The sequence below is a fragment of the Carassius auratus genome, chromosome 30 (genome assembly GCF_003368295.1).
Source record: "Carassius auratus strain Wakin chromosome 30, ASM336829v1, whole genome shotgun sequence".
Taxonomy (NCBI): domain Eukaryota; kingdom Metazoa; phylum Chordata; class Actinopteri; order Cypriniformes; family Cyprinidae; genus Carassius; species Carassius auratus.
In genome coordinates, this window is record NC_039272.1 from 29,085,022 (window position 1) to 29,095,497 (window position 10,476).

Below are 10,476 nucleotides of genomic sequence, written 5' to 3' on the forward strand. Positions count from 1 at the left end.
TATAACCGAAAAAGTTGCATGTGTTTCATGATTTATTTACTGAATTACATATTTTATGCATATGTTATTATATTTTTCAATGTATGGTGTCTGTTAATACAAAGTGTAACTGAATCACATGTTTTGTGTTTTTCACATTTATTTATTTTTACTTCCAGTTACTGTACATAAATCTGTAAATGCTTAATCTTATCAATGCAAACGTCTACTACTTATTTTTAGAAACAGCTATTTCAGCCAGTGCATTGAGTACACCGGTGCTGGAGGAGGGTATACTACTCGTAGTTCCTGTTATGTTAGCACGCCCCTCATGTGATGCTCAGAAGACTATTGGATCCATTACCCCTCAATCTCATGCTGCCTAGGTGATTCCTGGTACTGCGTTCAAGACCTCGTGTCCAATCAGCGACGAGTTTCATGATGACACCTTGGGATTCCGCGAAGTAGTTTCTTTCAGAAGAGATGACAGCGAAACAGAGTTGACGCACTTATGAGGAAAGAAGGGAATGACAGTACGCAAAGTTCCACAATTTGTTATGTGGTTCAAATAATATTGGGAATAGGCACTTGGATGTTTATTCGATAACTTGTGCGTGCAGACGCAAGCGACACGCACTTTTATTCTTCGCTTGGAATATTAATCATCCCAGTCACATTGGGAAAGACACGTGTAGGCGTGAAGCCACGTTTTCCGGAGTCATCTGTTTCCCGATGCGCATATGACGAGAATCCCGCTCCCTAAGTTTAGGTGTGTTTAAATTACAGTAGCAGCTGATTTCTCCATTTCCAGGACATTTTTGGGTAGGCTAACTACAATGACGGAGTCTGAAACTGCAGCAAGGTCCTTGGGGACGGTCTCAAACGGTGACCGCTCAGACAAACTAGCCGGCGAGGAGGGATCTGAAGAAAGTCAAGAAAGCCGGACCCTGTTAATGGTCGCAAAGATTCTGCTGGACTTAAATCAGTGTATCCCGAGCGGCATCAGCAGCAAATGCATTGTGAACAGTGATACGGACAATCCACCCGGCGTGAAGGAAAACCGGGAGAAATGCAGACAAAGCTCGAGCAGGGGGAAAAGGACACGGAACCGTGACAGATTACGTGTATCCGCTGAGAAGAAACACTGCTGTCCCTATGCTGACTGCGGGAAAATATACGGCAAATCATCCCATCTTAAGGCGCACTTCAGAGTACACACGGGTAAGAAAAAGGAAACATGCATATGTGTACAGTAAATCAACTAACACCGGTTTGTTCGTGTGTCTGGCACGCAGTCTGTTATTACGACCCACGCCCGCGTGTTCTGGGGAAAGGCTCGGCTTTGGGAACTGTCACTCATGTAACAGTGGGTGTAACCGCAGGTGGAGCGCTCAACAGTACACACTGTTACTAATCAAAGTGTGAGCAAACATGTTGCTTAGACCACACTGTTACACAGGATACTGTGTGATCAAAAAATTGCGTAATCGTGTGAAAAAAAAAAAAGCCAGAATAATTTCCAACTGCATCAAACCCATTTTAATCTGTCAATGGTTTATGCTTCATGAATTAAATGTCTGTTCTATACTGTCCCATTCTATTCTTTTCTATTCTATAAATAGTCCAATCGCAGTGTGTCTTGGCCGCTGGTCCCTGATGATCTGCATACTTCACTGGGACACGCACTAAAATAAGCACATAACCTAACAACGCAACGATGACGCGATGCACACACTTCCTGATTCCACAGTTGTAAACATTGGACACGTGGTGCAGCACTAAGGCCAAGCGCAGCCCCGCCCATGAGTGCATTCACATCCACCGCCAACTACACCTACAAAAAAAAATCAGCGTTTTCTTCGAATTTGACATCCCAGAGACACACCCAAAAAGCTGCCAAAACGTCGGTGAAGGTGCTTACATGCATGCAAAAAATCTAGATGTGCCGGCCGGGTTTTTTTTTTTTTTTTTTTTTTGCAGCGGGCTGTTTTTTTTTAGTTGGGACGAAATAACAACAGTCTTAAATTCCTCTCCACGTTTTGTGTTTTGTTTAGGTGAGAGGCCCTTTCAGTGTACTTGGCCAGGCTGCGCAAAGAAATTCTCACGATCGGATGAATTGACGAGACATTTTCGCACGCACACCGGCGAGAAGCGCTTCACGTGCCCGCTCTGCGACAAATGCTTCATGCGAAGCGATCACCTCACCAAGCACGCCCGCAGACACGACGGCTTCCACCCCAGCATGCTCCAGGGTCCCTCCGGGCGAAGACGACACTCTTCAACGTCCACATCGTCCTCTGGCTCCAGCGATCACGTGTCTGCTGGTGTTTGAGCAACCACGTGACCCCTCCACTGCATATTTTGGATGTCTTTCTTTCCTGAGGCTAAGATCTCGGAGCTTCTGTTATTGAGTTAATTATATGAGATAACAGAGGTGTTATGCATAATGGAGATGCTGTGCTGGAGTTCTCATGGACTTCTCAATGGAATGGACAGTAATCATTTGGCAGAAACAATGTAATAAGCATTTACTCTGAGGATTATTTAAAATGTATAGGGGTATGTCACAGATATGACAGATTTCAATACAGAGGAGCCAGGGGATTTATTATACAACCACTGTGACAAAGGGAAGTGAACATATTCTGAATAAAACTATATTATGCGTGCTGAAACCGACACATTTTATTGATCACTTTGAAGTGTCAAATTTTGCAGTGGTCCAATTATTGGAAGTGGGTTTTACAATAGTCGCTATGAATGTTTTCGGTTCTTTTGTGTTATTTACGGGGACAGTGGTTGATTTCAGTGTTGAAGATATGATATTAATAGATGGGTACTTATGAGATAAAGTTTGCATTGGTTTTACATACACAAACAAGCTTTTGTGATTGTTTTTTTTTTTAACAATCATAATCATTTGCATATTCTAATCAGTTATGCAGAAGAATGTAACTTATTTAATGTACAGCATTGAAAATACTCCTCATTCAGAACACTTTTATTATTTCTTTTTGAAACTTTTTTTTTATCAGCCTTCACAAATGATGTAGTGAGACTCAACAAATGTTCACTCATTAATAGTTTCCCACCGCCATCTATTGGTTTGTTATGGGAAAACACACTACAAGCTGTGCCTTAGGACCGTACACTAATTGAACAGCTGAAAAAGACAGAACAAAATATTGTATTTCTCCCACTATCTATGGTTTTATTAGCAGCTGTTTACTTGAAATAGTGTAATTTAAATCTAGATCTACCGTAATGAACAGCCATTGTGCTTTAAAAGACACAAGCACAAACTGAATTTTAAATGTGAATCAAAAATCAATGCATTGGTTCTTTATTCAATAACAATTGTATAGATTTTTATATTTGATGTTATGATAACAGATCAACAGATGTTTGGCTTTTATTGTCATATAGTATCTGTGCTAATTTATTGTTCAGATGTTCCATGTTTAGTAGACTGAGAGTCTGAATTCAAGAAGCAGGTTATTTGAAACATACAGTAATTGTAAAAATGCTCAACCTGTGCCTCGTTTTGAGCTTAAGAACTCTTAGATTGCAGAATGTAATAAAAGTACTTTGGTGTAATTTACAAAACTCTTCTCAGTCGTATAGTGTGAATGCAAGTGTTGTGGTGTGTATACTGTATCTGTCTTACAGACCTTGAGCCACTACTGTTGTACATACATGCACTGTACTTTTCCATCGTTATCATTTATGCAACATTCAACTGCTTTCATAACCTGTAAATTATGTATATGGAGAATAATTAAAACAAAGAGAGGTGTAATTCAGGTCTGCTTTTATTGATATCACTGAAACCAATAACAACATTGTTAATACATAAATGGACTTTCTCACATAATTAACATATTTATAACATAAAAACACAGCTTTTGTCCAACAAACGCTCACCTTTGATTACGCTTTGAATTGAATACATCAGGTCATTACACTATTTTAGTCATAGTTAGAACGCACTAAAAAGTGAATATGAGCAGTTCGAATGAAAAATGTTTCTTGATCAAGACAGCAGAGTGTAAAGATAACACATAAAATGTGTTTGGCTTTCAAAGCTGAATGGAGGGGGAAAATCTGTAAAAGGATGTCGTGTAGATGAACAGTGCAGGTTTATCATTGAGAGCTTGAATCATTATTAATAATAACAATAATAAATGTCAAGATAGGCCGGGAATTTGATCCGTTTAGAGACAATAACATTCTAGATTTAGTTCCAAAGACCAACAGTGCTTTTAAACGGTATTTTCATGACATTCAGTAATATATCCTGATTGGTGGTATGCATATAAAATGCTAAATTAAAATGGACATAGATTCCAACAAGGAACATAAACATTCTTTGGTGCCTTCAAGTCTTTGAAATCTGAACATCTTCCAGAATAAAACAATAAGAACGCTTACAGGAAATTTTAAATATTTAATATGTTTGGACATTCCATCCAAGAAATGAAACGTCATGTCATAACAGTTATTAAATCATACCCAATGATTTCTGACCTTTGAAAAACTGCTTTCTGAGACTCAAAGGTCTTCATGTAATGATTTTATCATCTGCGGTCTGTTGTGAGAGGTTACTGTGAAAATAACAAATATCTAGACTTTGACCAATCCACTAAAGAAGGGTTGCTGTTTTTCTTTTCGTTCATGACTCAAGCACATCTCAAATCCAGCGTAGCTTCAAACGTGATTCAATTAAATACATGTGAGATATCAAGAGTAAACAAAAAGTGTGATGGCCAGGTGCATGCCGGACAAGGCTATTGTTAGCTCTGCAGTACGAATGCACCAACATGCAAAATGTTCAACAGAAAAGAATCCAAGTATAGCCTCAACAGCAGCCACAAACAATAAACATCCAACCAGATCCGTATGGAAATCAAATCTTACCATAACGACAACGTTAATGCAATGAGTGCAACATGAAAGCAGAGAATTCAGTGGATAAGCTATTTCAAACTCTCTGTAACATCAAGTTGTTTTTAATTCACAACTAAAGCCATCCGAATGCTTTGTTTGTTCTACTTTTCACTTGTACAGTGTAACACAATGTGGCTAGGAGCTAGGTGAAAGTGAGCAGACTCTCCTAGTGTATTAGCAAATCCTGCCATAGGAGGAAGCAACCAATAATAGTCATGTTAATAATCATATGTTAAGTGTAAATGTGTCTATATGTGTGTTTTAGCACATGTAATGTGTTTTGTGTGTGTGTGTGTGTGTAAGTGTTCACATGTTCCTGTACACCATGTTCATCATAATGTTTACTGTACATTTCCCTCTGTAATATTGATTAGATGTCTTATCTGAGGTTATGAAAGGAAACGATGGAGGAAAAGAGAAAGAGGGAGCACAGGGAGGGGAAAAGATGACAGATTTACTGGATTTGACAAGCAGTGGAGGAGGTGGCTTGGCAGCACATGCAAGTTGAGTTAACGGATTTGGGTGGTATGAGGTCCAGGTCTTCGTCATCAGGGATCTCATCAAGCCTGTAGCCATCTTTCAGTAGCTGGATGTTCAGATCCTGGTTTATCTGCTGCAGGAAGCAATGGACAGCATGTCAGGCCAGGCTGTATAACCGCCACTAATTAAATCATATAAATGAATTCAATACTCCTGGCAGCAGTTATTTAAGAGATTAATAAGACATCAGGGTTGGTTCAATAGCTTGATTGGGACATTTATTGGTTTAATGAATCAATGACACAAACGAAAACATGAAGATAATTAGCAATAACAAATGAGCAATGGTGACCTTTAAAGAAACAATTCACCCAAAATTAAAGTTTTCTGAAAGTTTACTCATCCTTAGGCCATCCAAGATGTAGATGAGTTTGTTTCTTCTTAGGATTATAGCATTACATCTCTTGAGTCCAAACAGCTAATAATAAAAAAAAAAATCATAATCCCATGCAGTCCACCAATTAAAGTCTTGTGAAGTAAAAAGCTGCATGTCTGTAATAAACAAATTCATTATTTAAATATATTGAAACATTTTTATAATATCAGTTTGGACTGTTTTGCTTGCAAATGGTGTCTCATGTGTGCAAACTTTTTCCTGCTTCAGACAAGATGACTTTTCACTAGACAATTCAATATTAATGATAGAGTACTTGTATTTTAGCTGGAAGCAATGGTTTGACATTAAAAACATCTTTATGATGAGTGTGTGTGTGTATTAAAAACATGCAACTTTTCACAAGATCTTAATGGAATACTTGTGATGTTTTTATCACACCCGTTCACTGCAGAGGACTCATTAGTAAGCAAATAATGTAATGGTAAATTTCTCAGATGAAGAAACAAACTCATCCACATCTTGGTTGGCCTGAGGGCAAGTTCGTTTTGGGTGCGCTATTCTTTTAAAGGAAAACAAAAGAGGGAATTTTGAGACAAGAAAATCATACAAGATTGTGAGTGACATTTGAGAAGGAAATCCACTGTCATGATGCTTGTGGTATGGGGCTTAGGACATTAACCAGAGTTTATAGGTACCTGTTCCCTTAGAGACCTCACCTCGGCTGACGAATATCCTGACGAGGAATATCTAGACATGTCAAAGTCGTCATCGCTGCAAGGCAAGTGAAAACAATGAGGTCTACGGCCAATGGGGGAGTAAATCAGTCAGTAAAGGATGTGTGAAGGGCATACCTGTCTGTGTCTAGAGCAACTAAAGGTTTCTCATCTGGACTCTGGTCTAAAGAAGAGTAGCCTTTATTGGGAACCACTAGCCTGGATGATAAGAGAAATAGATATAGGTTTTGCAATGAATATGAAATAAAACAGACTATGTAAACAGTGAAGGCTGTGATCATTTTCTCTTGTTTGTACCTTGTTCTGGCCATCACATTATTTTTCTTGGGTTGCTGATTGACAGGGCTTCCAGCATTGCCATTTTTCAGTGATCCTTTCCTAACCAACTCTCTCTGTTTGTCTTTACAGTGCAAACAAAAAACAATATTAGACATGTTTATATTTGAATCATGTCAAATAGAAGCAACGCACAATTGCCAAAATTGCTTTGAATAAAAACATAGCTTTTGCATTCGGCGATATAAACAATCCCATAACTCACCTATCTTCATATGGAGAGGAGAAGGTTTATAGTTGAGGGTGGCAGGTTCACTCTCCCTGGTATCTGAGTCTGCCTCTGATGTAGTCGATGATGCTGGATCCTGCTGGGAAAGGGGGGAAAAGAAAGAAGTGTCAAGGCAGTCTAGTTTTATCAGTTAAGTCAATTTTATTTGATGTTTGTTCTTCTTGACAAGAGACTTGCTCTGTCCATTTTGATCAATGTGGATGAACAAAGCTTTACTTGATTTCTACTGTTTGATTTCTCCCAGCTCATTATGACACCCTGGGATTGATGTGAGAGGAAACACAACATTTTCAAAAGCAAAGGGAGCAATTTGACATCTTCAAATAACAAAAAGGCCAAGAATTAATTGTTGGCAACTAATTTCAAATTTCAAAGACCTAAATCTATTAAAAGTGGAAATAGGATAAAAAAAATATAGGTTCAGTGCAACACATTTTGACACAGATTTTACAATGAGCACAAAAACGGTACATATACTCATTATTTAATATAATATAATATAATATAATATAATATAATATAATATAATATAATATAATATAATATAATATAATATAGTTTTTATATTATTATTTTTATTTGTTTTTTTAATTCTGTCATTAATAACTCACCCTCATGTTGTCCCAAACCCATAAGACCTTCGTTTATCTTTGGAACACAAATTAAGATATTTTTTACTCCCAGACCCTCCATAAATAGCAACGATATTCCCACAATCAACGCACAGAAACGTAGCGAGGACATCGCTAAAATAGTCTAATACGTGGTAATATTGTTGCTGTCTATGGAGGGTCAGAGAGCTCTCAGATTCCATCCAAAATATCTTAATTTGTGTTCGGTAGATGAACAAAGTTCTTATGGGTTTGGAACGACATGATGGTGAGTAACTAATTGATTTTTGGGTGAACTAACCCTATAAACATTCAGATCTCTTTCTAGTTCAACCATTAGCCAGAGTTTGGGACGTGGTTACTGGCTGAGCCAGGGGGTGTTTAGCCAGTGTGAGACCGTGACTGATACGATTCGGTTACAGAAAGTGCAAGCCAAAGTTCAAAGTGGCTCTTTTACCAAATGGAGGATTTTGAAAGTATGGTTCCAATAGAGAGGCCACACTTGCAGAGTTAGGCCTACTTCTTGACAGGTAAGCAAAAACTGCATACTTAACCTTTAAATATATGTTGATTTCAAGCCATAATATATTTGATGTGGTAAATAGAGAAAGCGTGACAGAACCGACTCTTTACTTTTAGAATTTTACTATTTCTGTTGCATGAATACATATGGATATTATTAGGCGTATGCGTTTGATATAAATCATTTTAATTTCCAGTCTGAAGTACAGTTGGGTATTGTGTTGGAGAATGAAAAATCTGTGTCTTGAAGCACAAACAGACGAGAGCCACTGAGCTATAACTAACAAGAGGTACACTGACAGCTACTGTACAGATCATGATTTAAATATGGGCCATCCAGATGTCTCTTCGAGCAGAGCTGGTTATTTTCCTGAGAATTATTGATGAATTTGTCATGGGTGGGAGCGGGAGGGGTTTGGGTATTATTCAGGTACCTTAGCGCGTATTCTCCATGATGAAGCAGTCTAAGGCTGTATAAGGCCTCTACGAGATTGGTGAAACATCACATAATACTGACAGTATTTCAAATGAACATTACAAACAGCGTTACGAAGGTAGTTCGAAGAAAATATAAGGACAAGTTGAGCTGAAGTTATAAAATAAAACGAAGCAGATGTTGTTTTCGTTGCAGGGAGACACACAGTCTCAGTGCGCAGCATCATAGTAGCATCCTCACATTAGCTAGCAAAAAATACATCAGACATAGAAGCGCCATCATCGATCTCTCGTAATATAAGATATTTGCCATTTTTATAAAACGATTAAAAAAAATAACGGTTTGTGGTGACACAACACGAGACTAATGAAAAAACGTTACTCCATGTGTCTTTGCTTCATATTGAGCTACCGTTCGCTCATCAAACGTTATTATAACCGCATACTGAAAACATTTGGGATTTAATCGATTGTTAAAAGAGTCCGTTTGGTTTAACTTACAAAAGGCTGCATCTCTGCCTCGGTCGGCACTTGAAATCTGTCAATTTCTTCCATCATCTTGGCGGCGGGGTGTCTGAGCCTTTTTTGTGAGCGTTTGTGGTGGATTCCTGCGGGTATACCGCAACTAATTGATTTAAAAAAAAATGAAATTTCACAGCTGTGTCGTCGGATATTTGTCAGCCCAAAGAATGTCCCCGACTCTCCTTCATCACAGCGATCGCTCGTTGCCAGCAGTGACCGAGTGGCGACTTAACCACCCACTTCCGGGAGAAACGAGTCTGGAGACACGAGCGGCACCACGGATTCCGCCCCAATCAAAGCCATCGAGCGATGTCTGCTCCACCCAAGACCAGCATCAGACACAGACATCGTGCAGGGTTATCTCGGTGTGTGTATAACCTAGAGATGGCAAGATTTTGTGTGGGATGGTGTTTTTTGCAGTCCATGTCGAACCTGTGATCTGGGATGGCGGCAGGGATTGGAATCTAGTGAATGCAAACAAAGATGTTTTATTTACGTGATTTGAGGAACAGTGTCTATTTGCATGTTTACAGTACTGAAAGAGGCCGTGCTTTATGCACCTGTCCAATACCAAGCACAGTGTAAATAACTTCAGGACCCTGGACAGCTTCTGGATAGGAACCTTAATAAAACTGCCTATAAGGCCTGTATGGGAGCAAGCTGAAAAACAGACAATGTTAGAATAATAAATAGGCAATGTTAGCTAGGCTAATAACCTATTTGGTTTCTTCCTCTTCTTCTTTTTTTATTTTCTTTTTTTACATTTCTGTTGTCCTGCCCTGTTTAATTCCCCTAGGTTTCTCAGGTCAGGACACCCCCTCATTTTAGATGGGGTTTGTTCTCCTCTTTAGTTTTTTTTTTTTCAGGACAAGGTAGCCTACATAAAAATTAAAATTTCCAGTGACAACTGGAATAAGACACTCCAAAATGAATTATTTTTTCCTCTTTTCTATTAATTATGTTTAATACCAACTCAGCACAAACTGGGTAATTTTAAACGAGCACTGACTAGAAATTAAATTAATTTAATCTTTAACAAACCTATCAAATAAATAAATAAATAAAAGCAGTCTTATGTAATGTCCATAAAAGTCTTTACATTCCCTTCTTTTTTAATGCTGAACTGTATTTTCCCGTTATATTCCTGAACATAATCGTAGAAATAAACGTATGGCCAGTAGATGGCGCAAAACAACAAAGCTTAAGAAACAATCAAACATTATTTTACTGAAGATTATTTCAGAAATGATTACATTATCAGCCTGGCAAAGGTTATGAGCAATA

The 10,476-nt window shown here is 38.3% G+C and overlaps 2 protein-coding genes across 5 annotated transcripts; one reads left to right on the top strand and one right to left on the bottom strand.

The window, feature by feature from the left end:
- Positions 1-235: 235 nt before the first annotated feature.
- Positions 236-3,590, top strand: klf9 (Kruppel like factor 9). Its single transcript, XM_026212622.1, has 2 exons — positions 236-1,200; positions 2,034-3,590. Exons 1-2 carry the CDS (start codon positions 816-818, stop codon positions 2,309-2,311), a joined length of 663 nt encoding a protein of 220 aa, XP_026068407.1. The 5' UTR covers positions 236-815; the 3' UTR covers positions 2,312-3,590.
- A 1,066-nt stretch (positions 3,591-4,656) lies between these two features.
- Positions 4,657-10,016, bottom strand: fam219ab (family with sequence similarity 219 member Ab). Of its 4 annotated transcripts, none has more exons than XM_026212624.1 (6): positions 9,172-10,016; positions 7,079-7,178; positions 6,835-6,937; positions 6,655-6,735; positions 6,499-6,574; positions 4,657-5,539 (listed from the first exon to the last, which is right to left on the bottom strand). In XM_026212624.1, exons 1-6 carry the CDS (start codon positions 9,226-9,228, stop codon positions 5,381-5,383), a joined length of 576 nt encoding a protein of 191 aa, XP_026068409.1. In that variant the 5' UTR covers positions 9,229-10,016; the 3' UTR covers positions 4,657-5,380. The 4 variants fall into 4 exon arrangements, with proteins under 4 accessions (XP_026068409.1, XP_026068408.1, XP_026068411.1 ...); XM_026212623.1 differs by having other exon boundaries at positions 7,079-7,181; positions 9,172-10,008; XM_026212626.1 differs by having other exon boundaries at positions 6,520-6,574; positions 9,172-10,001.
- Positions 10,017-10,476: the final 460 nt, after the last annotated feature.

Bases quoted from the DNA above. Each gene is read 5' to 3' on its own strand.
- klf9 (XM_026212622.1), top strand. From the start codon at position 816: ATGACGGAGTCTGAAACTGCAGCAAGGTCCTTGGGGACGGTCTCAAAC. The intron at 1,201-2,033 runs GTAAGAAAAAGG...TGTTTTGTTTAG, and splicing joins GCACTTCAGAGTACACACGG to GTGAGAGGCCCTTTCAGTGT.
- fam219ab (XM_026212623.1), bottom strand. From the start codon at position 9,228: ATGATGGAAGAAATTGACAGATTTCAAGTGCCGACCGAGGCAGAGATG. The intron at 6,938-7,078 runs GTGAGTTATGGG...TGCACTGTAAAG, and splicing joins TCCTCTCCATATGAAGATAG to ACAAACAGAGAGAGTTGGTT. The intron at 6,736-6,834 runs GTACAAACAAGA...CTTATCATCCAG, and splicing joins AATGTGATGGCCAGAACAAG to GCTAGTGGTTCCCAATAAAG.